General features: G+C 46.7%; 2 protein-coding genes across 2 annotated transcripts; one reads left to right on the plus strand and one right to left on the minus strand.

Annotated features, from left to right (window-relative positions):
• Positions 1-920: 920 nt before the first annotated feature.
• On the minus strand, positions 921-13714 carry pelp1 (proline, glutamate and leucine rich protein 1). The gene is made up of 19 exons (XM_076087111.1): positions 13349-13714; positions 13094-13158; positions 11857-11962; positions 11595-11744; positions 10345-10416; positions 10171-10230; positions 9935-10091; positions 8816-8948; positions 8629-8716; positions 8250-8338; positions 8037-8150; positions 7757-7907; positions 7116-7269; positions 6955-7010; positions 6702-6838; positions 5706-5808; positions 3824-5440; positions 2270-2581; positions 921-1414 (listed from the first exon to the last, which is right to left on the minus strand). The coding sequence occupies exons 1-19, from the start codon at positions 13487-13489 to the stop codon at positions 1322-1324; spliced, it is 3798 nt and encodes a 1265-aa protein (XP_075943226.1). The 5' UTR covers positions 13490-13714; the 3' UTR covers positions 921-1321.
• med11 (mediator complex subunit 11) lies at positions 13533-15794 on the plus strand. Its single transcript, XM_076087115.1, has 3 exons — positions 13533-13818; positions 14158-14288; positions 14418-15794. The coding sequence occupies exons 1-3, from the start codon at positions 13749-13751 to the stop codon at positions 14661-14663; spliced, it is 447 nt and encodes a 148-aa protein (XP_075943230.1). The 5' UTR covers positions 13533-13748; the 3' UTR covers positions 14664-15794.
• The last annotated feature ends 3 nt before the right edge of the window (positions 15795-15797 follow it).

A 15797-nucleotide genomic window follows, 5' to 3' on the forward strand; every position in this document is an offset into this window, starting at 1 on the left:
GCTGTGTTCATAAGCACGTGAAGAGACTCTGTCCACAAACCACACTAGTGTTGTCTCAGCGGACAAACTAAAGTCTGAATACTCGGAATCAGTATTTGGCTCTATTCAGTGTCCCCTCTGTTCTCCTGGTCCCTGATTGATAACAGATGTGTGACCCCAGAAAACCACCATCCAATGCCTTAGTCGGCCTCCAAGGCTCCGTGTCAGCGGGTTGTCGTAGCGACGGTGGCAGCGGAGTACAGCTGGTCGTCCAGCGTCAAACCTCCGAGCCGGGGACACCGCCGAGTGGTTAATGGTGATGGAGAGGTCACGGACGGGAGACTCCTTTCCTGGAAGAAAGAGCAGCTCAGAGATGTCGAGGCTGGTGTCAGAGGTCACACAGCCCGTTGTCTCCTACGTGAGCACAGTCCACCGAAAACATTATATTTCCCACAATTTAAGCTTCTGCATTTTCCAAATGCACTAGTATTATTCAAACGTATTGTTCGGTTCATAAGCCTCGTAGCCAACGGTTTAATACGAATACGTGATGTTACACCCCTAGAAACAAATAACCGTAGCTGTGGCGCCATCATGAGGTTATTAGGAGGTGTTTCAGCTGCAGGACAGCACTGAAGGCCCAGGTATAAAATGCACGGCCCGCCACTGGTTTTCACACATCTGAGATTTCTGCCACCACAACAATAATATGGAGGTGAGTTGAGTTGAGTCTGTGCTGCTCAAAACAAACACAAAAATGTATTTTTAAAATTCCCAAAAAACTGAATCTCTTTCCTACGTCCTAGTTACAATGGGGAAGCGACAGAGCTCACTGGGTCACCTCATATAATGTGGGGCAACAAACCCCTCAGGGATGAATAAACAGAATTATGGTTGTGATCAAATCTGAGGGTGAAGAAAAGTAGTGTATGTAGCTCATGTTAATTTTTTTAACTCTTTATGACAAAGCATACGACAGTCGTGACAAAACAAAGAGCATACAAGGTACGTATAAAACCAAGAAAACCACTTCCACTAAGTGAAGGATACTCTGTTCTGTATACAAGAACAGCAGCACTTGGGACTGAAGCGTTCTTCGCTTAGCTCATGTTAAACTACTTGTTGCCGATTAAAAGCTGGCTGTTGTGACAGTAAAGAGTTCCCACGGGGCAGTGTAGCTCCCAGCTGGCAATATAGTTAAAAGAAATACTGAATACTGGAGAATGACTAATATTAAGAGGATTGCTGTATGGAGGCAACTAAACTCAATAATGTCACTAGTGAGTCAGTATCTTCTGTATCCATGGTAACTTCAATCGCATCAGTCCAGGTTGGCGACTATTTATGAGCGGTTCGATCCGGAGGCTCCGTCCTCGTCGTCGGGCGGACAGGCGACGAAATCAGCCAACATGGACTCCATGGCTTCATCGTCCAGCTGAGGGACAGACAGAGAGGGACAACGGCTGAGACATGCTTTCAAGCTTTAAAGAGAGCATAGATAACGGCCCATCAGAAAGGGCTTCGTGACAGCAAGGTAAAGTAATAAAATATTATTTATATAGCGTACACTTTCACTCATATATTTCATTAGGTGTACAGCTGCCCCGGTCCACATCAGTTCATTACTTTGCTCCCGTGCTGGTACTCCTGTCTGTCTCTATCTACTGTAAGTATGGAGAAGCACCTCATACACCAAACTATGTTAAGGGGTTTAAAATGTACCCAAAACTCAAAATTGTGAATATGTTACTAAATATGCGCCCAAAGGTTTACTTAACAGCAATTTCTTTCCCAGAAATCATGACCCGGTTTCATGTCGGAACTATTTTCTTCCTACCAAACTAAAACAGCCAATTTTAAAAAAGGAAAACATTAAATAAACCATTTAAAGTAAACTCATTCATTATTGAACACGTCATCTTCCCTAATATCAGCACCACGTTACGTTGTTTTTTCCAGGAGACATTTGAGACATTTTCAGGAAACTGTTCTGAAATGCCGTACAGCTTCAAGATGAGACATTGTGGTTACCTTTATACTGAATGCCGTGACTGATGTTGACATCGCTACTTTGTTTAGAGTGGCTGTGAGCTTGTTATTGATTCCACGGTCTTCTTAATTTCATTAGCATGATGAATGAGAATAAACTGTGCTGATGTTTAAGAAACAGTTAACCTCCGTATAGATAAGTGTCTTATACCTTTAATGATTATATCTCGCATATTCCATCCTGTAAGCATTTGAATCAGGAGACAAGTAAATCCCCCCGAAAATCACCATGAATCGTTACCTTTTTCTTCTCGGTGCTTCGCCCCGCCTCTTCCTCCCTGTTTGCCTCCTCATCTCTCTTCCTCTTCAGTCCTTTCCCCTCCTCTCCATCACTCTCTCTCCCTCCCTCCGTCTCCTGCTGCTCTGCTTTGACTCCGTCTCTCTTCTCGGCTTCGGGCGTCTCCTCTTGCTCTTTTGGACTTGGGCCCGTAGAGGTTTGGGGATCTTCTGCTGCAGAGTCTCCCTCTTGATCAGCGGCTAGCTGCTCCTCCTGATGACCGGGCGGCTGGTTATTGCTCACGCTGGCTTCCTGTGGCGGCTCGGCTCCTAACTCCTGTAGAGGTGAAGAGAGTCAGCTTCAGTTTCCTTCCAACAATAACACAGATCATAGAGGCGGCTATAGAAATACTCGTGTTGTGTAGAGAAAGTCTTGCTCATACGTATTCTAGCATGCCCCATAGTCACAGTCCACCGTCTCTCAGAGAGTGAACCACCTGTAGCATTGCTCGTACAGAGGCCAGCTGTTTGATTCAGCAGTGAAGAGGGAAAGGTTTCAACGTAACACTCATTATGCTAGTCTGAATGTGCCTTTGTTCAAACGGCCCTCTTTCTACAGTGAAAAGTATCATGGACACCGGTGTCCCTGATTATTCTGATAAGCGTCTGCCTTGTTTTTATCCAACACCACCCTCCATTGCTTCCCCTCTTTTTCCAGACTGTCTTTCTTTGCCTCTTCCCTCCCTTTTAACTCCTTACCTGTCGTACTATTTGTAACCGGTTTACTAATCTAATCTTCAACTAGAATCAGCCAAAACAAAACTCACACCTCAACTCCTTTTAGTACACTTTTATTAGGAGTCCTGATCTTTTGATGCCTCCTGTCAGTGCCTTTAGCTTATACAATTTAAATGGACACTTCAACTCTTTTCCCCCAGTTTTGATAAACAGACAGGAGAACCGGAACAGGAGCAAAGTAATGTACTGCAGTGGATGTATTTCAGACAACTAAAGACAATCAATATCTGTATGCGTTTGCTATATTTACAATATTTTCACAGTTTTCCCTTGCCGTCCCCTTTCCAACGGGGAACTAAAATGATGTTTCAGTCAAAAAGTCTTGTGGCTTTGAAGAGAGCATAGATATCTGCTTCAGTTCCCCGACAGGACACTGTCTGTGTCTCCAGACTCCATCTACTGAAGGTAATACACTGACTAATGAGAGGCACCTCATACAACCCCACCTCAAAACATCCAAACCGGCCCTTTAAGCTTACTTCAGTGCTCACACTTCAACTGCTTTCACAGCTCAGGTTTCAAATGTAGTTTACTTTATATTATATATCAAACTTCAGCTCCTTTCCGCACGCTTAAGCAAATGTCCATGCTTAACCATGAACTCTTTTCAGCTATTACAAAACTCATACTTCAAGTCCTTTTAGTTGCTTAGACTTCAACAGCATCTCTGTTCAGCTAAATGCAGAGGACCCTTACAATTTCCTTTAGTACAATAAAAAGGGATAGTTCGACATTTTGTCAGCATCAGTCTTCTCATCCATGTTAAAGCTGTGGTACCAACCTGTTGATTCTGATTGGTTGTGGAATCTTCTGCGGCGGCTGCCTGCTCAATCTCATTGGCTCCCTGCTCCCACGACTCCTCCTGCAGCCCTCCTCCTCCTCCCGCTCCCCCTCCTTCCTCCTCGGTCTCCTTCTCCTCCAGTGCTCCTCCGGTGACGCACAGGATTTGCGGCATGGTGGGGTCGTCCATCCTTTCGCTCTCGTCTTCCTCCCCCTCCCGCGCCTCCTCCAAGACTCCAATGCTCTCCACCTTTTGCACCTTCAGCCTGTCCTCTGCGAACAGCGATCTGTTGGTCTGGATCTCTTCGATCCCTCCTTCTGCTTCTCCCTCCACACTGAAAGCAGCCACCCCCTCTTCATCCACCGCTGCTCTGAGCACCTTCCCCCCCTCTATACCGGCCTCTCCATCATTGTCATCCGCTCCCTCCACTGGAGGTATATCCCCATCCTCATCCTCCTCCTCTTCCAGCTCTTCTTCGTCATAATTATCATACTCCCCGTCGTATAACTCATCCTCGGGGCAATCGCTCACATCCTCCTCCTCTTCCTCCTCCTCCTCCTCATCTATCCCCTCCTCCTCTTCATCCAGATCTTCATCCTCCTCCATGTCCTCTTCTTCCTCCTCCTCCTCCTCCTCCTCCTCCTCCTCGTCGGTGCTGTTGATGTTGATGACGGAGTCTTCGTTGCTGGCGGGCGGCGGCTGGTGCTGGTGCAGGTGCCGTCCCTGCTGGCCCAGCTGATTCTGCAGCTGGTGCATCTGGAGTGGCAGACCCATGGGGCCGGGCTGGCCCGGCGCCGAGGGCTGCATCAGCATCTGCTGGAGCTGGGGTCTGCCAGGCAACGAGTCCCCCAGACCGCCCGGCGGAGCGGCGAGTGTGCTGGAGTTCAAAGGGGGAACCAGGGAGACCACGGAGGAGCTGGAAGAAGGGAAGGAGTTGATCGGCGTGGTGGAGGTGGTGAGTAGAGGGGATGAGGTGGCGAGGTCATTGGGGAGCGAGACCCTGTCTATTGTGGTTGTGGTTGCTGTGGTGGGGACCATGGCGATGGAGTCTCCTCCCGCTAGTGTGACTGCAGCGCCTCCTGGTGCAGCAGAGGCCATGTTCTGAGAGTTTGCCCCCGCTGCTGCCGTTTCCTCCTGCTGGTTCTCCATGTTGAGCATCCCCGGGGGAACGATGACTACGCTGTCATCCGAGTCACTGGCCAGAGAGATCTCCACATCCTCCGCTTCCTCTCTGTCGTAGCGGACGAACACGGGTCTCTGCCCCTCTGGGAGGCCCAGCCCGGCAGGGTCCTGCTGGTGGGACAGGAGCATGTCTCCTGGGGTGGGCGCCTGGCCCGGCAGCCCCGGCACCAGGGAGAGGTGGTTATCCAGAGAACCCAGAAGAGAAGTGGGTCCTAGGCCGAGGGAGTGGCGAGTGGGGAAGGGATGCCCGGGGGCAGGGCCCCCTAGGAGTGTTGGCAGGGTGAGTCCAGAGGTAGGCCCCTGGGAGGAGGGGAGGACTGGAGCACTCGGGGTGGGTTTCAGAGTGAGGGGGGGTAAGGGGAGGGCGATGGAGAGAGTGCGGGGGTGGAGGAGGGCATTGCAGATGGTGAGAGCCTCAGAGCAGAATGTTGAGACCTGAGAGGAGAGATACTCATTAACAACAGCTCCACACGTAAACATAGTACATGACATATTAATATGGAAATTAGGCCTTTTGAGATACGTTATTGCATAACAATATACTGTGTATTATATAATTGGATTAACATTGTTGATTATATTTTGTATGTTTTGCTTTATCTGAAAGCTGACAATGTAAATGTGAGCTACTTTAGCTGAGTTCTAATTCATCTGCTCCTCAGACTGAACCACTCAGCAGTGTCTCCCTCAGAGCAGTCACCTTGAGGTTGCGGTCGTTGCGTCCGCTGCTGAGGATGGACACGGCACAGGTCAGAGGCGGAGGCCAACAGGGTGATGGGACCAGGACCAGAGCCAGCAATAACCTAGAAGATCCACAAGAACAAAACACAGATATGAGCCTGTCTACACTGCACGACACCGCAGCCAACAGTCTTCACCTCTCTCACCTTTGCTACCACACACGAGTCGAGCTAAACATTATCCAAAGCACCTTCTTAAACAGGTGTGCAGTCACATTAAGTCACGTGGTCCGTCTGCCAAGAGCTTATTAGAGAAATAACATTTGGTCATGAAGTTTTTTTTACAATCAAATGTTGTTGACCTGTACTCAATACAGATGATCACAGACAGCATTTCATCATAGTCATTACTAAAAGGTAGGGTTGGTAATCTCCTAAAAACTGTTTGGTATTTTTGTTCTTATTACATTCCGACAGCAGTCAATGAATCAAATGCTCTGATTAAAAAAAACTGTCATAAGGCCGTCCAATCATTTCACTCGACCCTGATGTAATGATTGGACGGGACGGGGCTGCCTGCCCGCCCGCCTGCACATATTCTCTCCGTGCGCTAATTGTTTGTCACCGGAGTTGAACACAAGCTGCTCGCTTAACAGCTGTGAGTACTAACGGCAGCCATGTGGTTGTTTACGTTCCCAATGATAATGTTTGGGGGAGTGGCTTTGGAGGAAGGCCTGAAGGGAAGAGCCGTCAGCGTTGCCGTCTTGGTGACATTCTTGCTACATTTAGCAACTTTTGGCACTGGTGTTGCGAGCTACTGTCATTGGAAAAGAGTTGGCAACACTGGGCCGGGTTTTCATGTTGGATAATTTTTTTAAATCTTGCGCACTGTTGCTAGTTTCTCAAGATCACCAACCCTGCCTTTAATTAACGAATTAAAGATCGTAATAATGAACTTTACAATACATCTTTTATTTACATTAAAAGCACAACCACAAACTATTGTACTCTAGTACCTGTATAGCTCTTGTCGGGGGAGGGCGCTGCTGTACTGCCCACTGACGCACCCTGCAGATTCAGACGCAGTGCTGCTGCTGGACTGCTGCTGCTGCTGCAGACGCACACACAGCGGCAGCACGATGTCATGGAGACGCTGCGGGGAGAATCACAACGGAGCGGAAAAAAAAAGATCACAGAATGCCCGTTGGCTTTTGACAAAAACAGATCGAGATGTCCACTGAGCGAGAGGGGTTCCGTGACGGCATTTACCTTGTGTATATCATCTTTCAGCAGCGTACCGCTGCTCAGGATGATTTGCCTCAGTGCTGTGAAGAGAAGAAATCAGTGTGATCACACCAGGTATGAAGAAGACCAGCAGACCGTTAACACTCTATTGTATAGGATGGAATCGAAGCGAGGCAGCATCTCACCACCGAGGGCCGAAAGGCAAGTATCCTGATTAGCCAAAAGGTCTCCTTTCCTCTGGAGCGACGGTCCGACTGTGTCTGCTATGACCAAGGACTTTGTCCTCCGTGGGCCGGGCTTCCCCCCAAGAACCGCGTCTGCTGAGAGTCCCGCCCGGAGCTGCAGGACGGGACAACACAGAGGGACAGAGGGGGGAGCTGAAGACAAAACTTCCGTGCTGCTGCACTGACATATCACACCTATAAACTCCCCTAAGGATCAAAAGGCTAATCTATGAAGAGCAGGCAGGTTATTAATGTCAGGATACATGGTGGTTAAATGTGGACTTTCTGTTGCTACATATAAAGTTAACGCCACCAAGATCTCAAAAGTGTATCAAAAAATGTGTCTTAAAACTGAATAAAAAGTAAACTTATGATCAGCTTCCAACCACATAAGACCCATAAGCAAATGGCATATGACGCCACTGACATGCGACCAATGAAGCGCACCTTGTTTTAAATAACAGATTTTTCAAGTTTGAAAATTGTTAGACAACTCAACATTGATAACATAGGTCTAGTCGTTTTTTTTGACATTTTAATGCGGGAAAGTTAAACTATTATACCTCCAACCTTTACATTCAAAGTAACCAAGTGGAACCAACCTTGATAGAGTCCGCCCCCGGTGTGATGTCACTAAGCAGGTGAGAGAACAGGAGTTCGGAGTGGCCGGGGCTTCCCTGAAGGACGCTCGCGCAGGCTCCGGCCACCTGGACCCACAGCTCCAAGGTCCTGTACACCGAAACCCGCACCGAGCTGAGGGACGAAGACGACACATGAGGCAAACGCTTCAACGAGCAATTTAAGCGCATGAGAAAATAAGGTCCAGGTGGCAAAAATACCCACGTTCCCCCTGAAAGAGCCAATTCATATCCTGTGAGTTACCTGTAGGCTCTCTGCTGTCCCAGACTGGCTTCAGGTAGAGGCGTCCAGGCAGACAGGGTTTGAGAGAACAGCCTCTGTAGCACAGCGGCGTACTGGACCATGCCGCAGCGCACACTGCAATACACACATGCAGTGTCATCACCACACAACTGATGTGACATACAAGTCTATCAACTCAAATACAAAAGTGTGTTTGTGCACGTCAGTACTCACGCTGTGATAAGAGCTGATAAGACCTCCAGTGTGTTGGTGTGTATGACGGGCAAGACCAGCAACCTCACACTCCCATCTCCTGTTAAATTCTGACACACACACACACACACACACACACACACACACACACACACACACACACACACACACACACACACACACACACACACACACACACACACACACACACACACACACACACACACACACACACACACACACACACACACACACACACACACACACACACACACACATCAGTCTGGAAGTAGTTCAAGTTTGTAGTTTCAGTCATGTATTTGGTTCTTCGTGTGTAATAAAACAGAGGGTTTTGCCTCCCCAGACCCTATTGTGAAATACTCTGTGTGTGTGTGCTCACTATGCTCTTGGAGCTGACAGCGAGGACTCGGCACACCAGGTTGAGTATTGGTCGCACAGGCAGACGGACAGCAGAGGCTGGATCCACCCTGTAAGACAAATATGAGAGTTTGAATACTTGTTTTTTGTGATTTGGGTGAGCTATCCCTTTAAAAAGGAGGGTTGGTGAGTTTGTGTGTGTGTTGTACCCGAGTGTGTGTTTGAGCGCCAGGCAGACCGCTGTGTATCGGTGCTGGAGCTGCAGCAGCAGTAGGGGATCCGACTGGTCGAGGTGAGGGAAGGCCAGCTCCACGCCCGGGCCTTCGTACTGCACCGCTCCATCTGTCCCAGCAAAGAGCACAACACACATGTAGAGGTCACTGCCACCCGGTGGTGCAAACGGCTAAACCCTACCAGCAGCCATAAACCATTTGGTACACTGTGTATGTGCCAGTGTTGGAGAATAATTCAGGATTTACAGTGCTAGAGCGACAGATAGCTTTAAGAGAGAAATAAAAAGTAAAGAAATAATTATTCTAATTGAATGGACAAATCACCCCAGAATAAAAAGTATATACTTTCCTCTCACATGTAGTGTTATTTATCGATCTACATTGTTTTGGTGCGAGTTGTAGAGTGTTGAAAATATCGGGCGTAGAGGTACGATGGAACATTACAGCACACGGCTGTGGCAAAAAAATGTAATTTTAAAAACTCGACAGCAACGTTTCTTTTTGGAAATCATGACCCGGTTACTCAAGATAATCCATTCACCTAGAGGTGAGCTGGTTTATGTCGGAACTATTTTCTTTCTACCGAATTACACCCGCCAACCGCATCACCGTGCAGAAGGAAGCGTGCATCTGCTCCTGGACGAGAGGCTCGTGGCAGCGCGAGATGTAAACATAAATGGTGTGGTGCAACGTTAGCTAGCTCAGCTGTGCTAGTTGAGCTTAGCTAGCAGTATCAGTTAGCAATAAACTATGAACACGATGAGGATTTCAGGAAGAATTGTAATTTTTGGGTGCCATCTAGTTTCGTAATATTGGAGAGAAGGCAGACATCTCTATGAGCAATATCTCCAACACTAAAACTCACACCAAAACTATCGAGAATGATAAATAGCACTACAGGTAAGAGGGAGAATGGATTTTTGATTTTGGGGTGAACTGTCACTTTAAGTGGGACAAGTAACAGATTTTAGTTTAAAACGTAACTTGACTCTCGCAGTCTGTCTTGTCAAATATATAAATAGAGATAGAGAATTAGATCGTCCATCATCAAAGACAAATGAACCCATGCTCTACGGCAACATTCAACAAGTGTACCTGTTTCTGAACCCTGGTAGATCTGAGCCAGCAGCCCATTGGCTGAGACCAGCAGGCAGTGAATCTGATTGGTCCAGCCCTCAGCTCTGCCGGCACCCACCCCTCTGTCCAACAGGCCCCCCAGACAGGGCAGGCGGGCATAACACTGGCAGGCCATCTGACAGAATGACAGCGAGGCGGAGTTACATGAGGGAAACTATTCTGTTGTCAAAACATCAGCTTGGAGAATCACAAACCTCTTGTGTTTTCTTGTTGTTGCTGTCCATTTTGGAGAGGAAATAAGCTCCCAGTTTTTCCTGAAAAAAAAGGAGGCTTTTTAGTTTTTTTTCTGCCCGTCAGAGTTTCTACATCGAGAAACAAGTCCGTCGCTCCCATCTTCTTCATCTCGTCCGTCCATCTTCGTTTCTTACCCTGAGGGATCCGCAGGCTCTGGGGTAGTAGGTCATGCAGGCCGTCATCCCCTCCATGGCTGCCAGCTCAAACTGAGATCACAGGGGGAGCAAAGGCCGCTAGTATGAGGGCATTCTGTCAATCAATCTCTTGACTACTTCTAACTAATCGTTTCGTCCCTTTAATATCAGACTCCCAAGTTCTTATGCCGTGTTCACACCAAACGCATATTCGCGTCAATCGCGCCGCAGGTCTCGCCGGGGACCATTTGTGTACATTCGCGCGAATCGCGCCGGAGAGGGGGCGGGGCTTATCGCCCTGAAAGCCGTTCAACTGTCCGCCATTAACCATGGAAAAAATAACCTATTTCTGCTTAGTACGTGTTGTGGAAGTCACAGATATCCCGGGAAACTAAACGCCGTCATGTCTGGGTTCATAATATTGTTCAGAGGAGCTCCGTGGATTTTATCGAGCTGTATTCACTGTGTCTAGCAAGCCACACGTCGCTGTTTACTACTGCTGTATGAACACAAAATAAACTGATTTGGCTGTGCTTTAACGGCAATAAACCGACAAAAAGGGACTGCGAAATAACTATGTAATGATGCCGATTTGTAGGCTACTTGTCTTCTCAATGGAGCTCGGACGGATCGGTGCTAGGCTATGCTAACATTGTAGCAGCTCCACCAACAGTCAGAAGATGTAGACGTAAATACGGCAGCGTCTATTCATTGTTTGTACCATATGGTTTACACACACATTTATACACATAGTTTGGTCCGGTCTCTATTGATATAAGGTATCGTAGAGCTCTGGGTGAACACAGACGGCTACAGTATTTATTTCCTGATTCAACAACGGCAGGAAGTCAGTGATGACAGGGGGAGCAACTCAACGCCGATAGGCTATCGCACCAGGGCGTAACGCGAATATTTCGCCAAAGTTGAAAAATTTCAACTCACGCGTTTGGGGCGATTTGGTGATGGACGCGAATTCGCGTCCATCGCGCCATCGCAAATTCGCGCCGCGCCAGTCTCATTGCGTCTGTGCATAGACTTTGTATGTAATCTTCTCGCGCGACTAATTCGCGCCGCGTTTGGCGTGAACGCAGCATTAGAGCTCAAGGGGATGTTTTTGGCACCACAATTATTTTTTTCTTTTTACAAATAATACCAGACCCAGAATATGGCTGGACCGTGTCTGTACAATGACTAGAATGTGAATTCCTGGATATTGAATGTTCTTTAGTGGTGCTGCCGCGTCCGCTCACCTCCGCCTTGAGGCCCAGCAGAGACGTGAGGATGCCCAGGATGGCGTTGAGGCCGACCTCCCTGGCCAGCTCCGCCAGCTGGGACGAGTACTGCAGCAGGTCCTTCAGAATGTTCACTGCCAGCTGGATGGTCTGAACCAGAGCCTGAGACTGAAACCAAAGGAAGAGGAAGGCTTTCAGGTTCTCCGGTTAGCCATCATTCAGGTTTTTATAGAGGAGACAGACCGACAGCTCCGGGTTTGTGTATGTGTGTGAATCATACCTGTATGACCTGCTGCAGGGAGCGCAGCCAGGAAACGCAGTGCTGCTGGAAGAGTTCACTGGAGCTGTCCTTAACCAGCATGGAGAGCAGGCAGAGACCCTCAAACCTGCACACACACACACATTTCTGTTTTCCTTCTTTCAATCTAGAATAATATCTATCTCTAGATTGTAACATGAAATTGTCACACAGAGAACATATGGTAGATGACATGTGGTAACTTCATACCTTTATCTTGGGATTTTGCCAAATTTGGCCTTTGTTATATACAAATGAAAAGTGCTATTGGGTATGTATAATATATTATTCATATAACAAGCGGTTTTGAAACAATAGAAATGTTTCAACATTATCTACTGTAATTTAGTCAGAACTGTTTCTCTCGTATTCATTTTCATATATTTATTTTGATCAATAAATATGCCCGTCCGTGAATAGGCTGTGGAACATTTATACTTTTTAGGAAGCGAGCGGCATTGAATGCCCGGTCAGACTTGTAATCACATTTACTTATTCTTTGATAAGATAATGTGGTTACTCATTTAAAGTAAGTTATTTTATGGGTGCTTGTGTTTAGAAAAATCTGAGAACTTCTCATTTTGTTAAAATAAAAAAATAAAATAAAAAAATGTATTCACCAAAATTCTCCCAGATTGTATTGGTTTTTACAACTCTGGGCAGATATACATGATCAACCCATACTAACGTCCATGTAAACATCAAGTAAGGGATCGCTCTGGTGTTCATACTGAAACTTTAACATCATCTAGTTTCGAAAAATGTAAAGTGACACCAGCCCTAAATATGAATAAAAATGCATTCAACTTTTCAAAATGGTCCCCTCTCATTTAAAAAAAACAAAAAAACTGAAGGCTAATAAATGGTGGGAGGTGGCCTGGGGCCCATCGTGCACGCTTTAAAATGTTAAAATATTCTTTAAAATCAGTTATTCGTGTCTTCAAAAAGCACCATGCGCTTTTTTATGTTTTTAGTGAATAGAGTTTATATTTTTGCACTTTTTGCCATTTGATAGAGGTTACTTAACTTTACTAGTTCATGCATTACAGGCAACCACGAGAATACCATTAATATAATACCGAAATACAAAACACAAGTGTAGTAGTGACTGAACTATTAGGACGGATAACATTTGTTGAGTGTCATTACTATACTTTTACCACGTGGGACTACTGTGGTAATGGGCTTTATAAATAAAATGGACTTGTCATTTTCTCACCTGGTCTTGCTCGAGGCCAGCTTGGCATTGCTGAAGCCCACGAGACCCCCGACGGCGCTCGCGCCCTGCAGAGATAAACACAGGTGTTAAAATACATGCCTCCACTATTAGTTACAAAAACCACGGTAACACCTGCATCTTCTCCAGATGTCCGCTCAGTGAGCAACAAAGCGTGCAGCAGGCGCTCTATAGCGACAGCACGCTAACAGGTAACTAGCCACCAAGCTAACGTGCTTCTCCGGGCGGAGGATCTACCTGCGTCTGAAACACGCCATGTTCTCTGTAGTTGGACAACAGGGCGGGTAAATACTCTGGACGCTGTTCTTTCAGAACCGACACCAAGCCCTCCGTTAGCCGCATAGCAGATGGACCACGCAGCCAAGCCGATGTAGCCATCTTTCCTCACGGCCAAGCAGACGTCACAAGAGTGCGACGGCGTGACGTCAATTTAGTGGCTTCTTTGTTGACGTGCAGCTTCATCCAGCTCAGCCCCCTCACGCTCCAGTCTTTGAGAGTTGGACCAAGTAAAGCACATTTAGTCCTGTCCTACACCGAGCTACGGTCTCCGACACAATACCGCGTGGACTAAACTGCGTGGACGACAGTAGTACTAGTTCCTGGAGAGCTCCCACTTGTAACAGTCCCCTGCCCGCTCATGGCGAATGAGCGGCTCAGAGCTCTGGAGGAGGTGGAGAAGGAGATAGCGACGATCTTGCAGTGCGCGGGTGAGGACGCCAAACAGCACAGCGGCTTTCTTAGAGCTGCAACAATCAACATTGTATCATCAATGGATCAAATGTGAATGTGTGTTTTTGCCGTTAGCTAGCTGGTGAACATAGGGGGGGGAAGTTAGCAGCTAAAGAGACTGATGTCTTTCTCAGGAAGTCGGTGGAGACCAAAAACGGAGCTAAAAGAGAGCGTGAATATTGAACTTACATTCACCATGTGGACACAAACATGACTCGATATGAATGAAGTTTGTGTGCGAGCATGTTTTTGATATTAATATGTCTGGTCATAAATAAAGCTGATGATGATGTTGTACTTGTACGCTTCCCCGGCAGGTAACATAGTACTGGAACTCTCCAAAGACAAACACAACGCCAGCCTGCTGGACAGACAGCTGGTCCAGTTCCAGGGCTCCGTCAACCGAGTGGAGAGCGAACTGAGCGGTCAGATCCGGTACCTCACACAGGTCAGAGACTGTTACAGAAATGGTTCCCCCGTGATAATTTTTTTGCTTTTTTTTGCTTTTCATGTAACTTTTGGGGATTACATTGCAGCGGAACAAAGCAGTAATTGTCAGGTCTTCTCCCCCCCACAGGTAGCTACCGGTCAGCCTCATGAGGGTTCCACCTATTCTGCCAGGAAAGACTGTCAGATGGCCCTGAACAGAGCCGAGTACGCTAAGGTCAAACTGGGAGAACTGGGGCGGACCTGTGAAGTCATGCTGGAGCAGCAACAGCAGCAACAACAACAGCAACAACAACAGCAGCAACAACAACAACAGCAACAGCAGCAACAACAACAACAACAACAACAACAACAGCAGCAGCAGCAGCAGACATGAGAGCAGAGAGAGATGTCCAGTGCAGCATTTCACTCTAATGACTGTATCCGCCACCAGCCTTAACACCATCGATCCTTTTCATGTTTGTTACAAATACTGAAGTACCACAAGAAACACAAAGAAAAACTCTTGTGTATAACAACAAAGTAGTTTATGTTGCATTTCTAGGTATATTTTGTTATTATATATTTTTTCTATTCGTGTCCATATGTAGACCGTGTTAAGATTCTTCTAATACAAAGAAAGTTGATACCAAATGTTTCAGCAGATCCAGCGCTGACATCCAGATTCTCCCTGGAGCTGTGCTCTTACATCGTACAGGGAGGAATCTTAACCGAGGGAATGCAAAAGATATCGTTTTTTCCACCAGTCAACCTTCAGTTGTGCGGAATACTCTGTGACAAAATACAGTGAAAAGTAACTTTGGATGGCCATATAGGCACTCTGACAATCTTAAAGGGATAGTGAGGATGTTTTGTTGTATGAGGTACTTCTCAACAGTATTACTACAGTAGATGGAGTTTGTAGAAACAGACAGGAGTACCAGCACGGGAGCAAAGTGATGTGCTTAAACTAATATCGATTTTTTTTTTTAGGTGTCTACAATACGTCGACAGCAAGTCACTTCCTTTGCTCCTGTGCTGGTTCTCCTGTCTGTTTCTACAAACTCCATCTACTGCAGTAATACTCTGACTGTGGAGAAGTACCTCATACAAACACACTTCAAAACATGCTCACTATCCCTTTAACAACTTAAAAGGCAGAAAATGAAACAAAGAAAAACCTGATTTTCTCTGACCAAGAAAAGTCTCCTTCAATAAAGTCAGCAGCAAACATTTAAGGTCAAAGTGTTGATACATTATATGACAGTTTCAAACCAGCTAATTGGAAAGAAGCCCCCCCCCGCCCCCAAATCTGTTAACAAGTGTCTTTTGTCCTCGAAACCTCAGTGACGTATGCCACTGTCCTCATTGACGCTCACGTCATTCAAGTTGTCCTGCACACTCGTATCTGCCTCGTTTCGCTTGCTCAGCTATTTTGTGGTTAATGATGTAGCATGCAGCTGTCCACAATTTACTGAACTTTGTCATTTCAAAAGCCTTTGTCATGTAATACAAAGATCACACCGCACTC

Source organism: Anarhichas minor, unplaced genomic scaffold, assembly GCF_050575085.1.
Source record: "Anarhichas minor isolate MPS153535 unplaced genomic scaffold, ASM5057508v1 ptg000009l, whole genome shotgun sequence".
NCBI classification, from domain to species: Eukaryota; Metazoa; Chordata; class Actinopteri; order Perciformes; family Anarhichadidae; genus Anarhichas; species Anarhichas minor.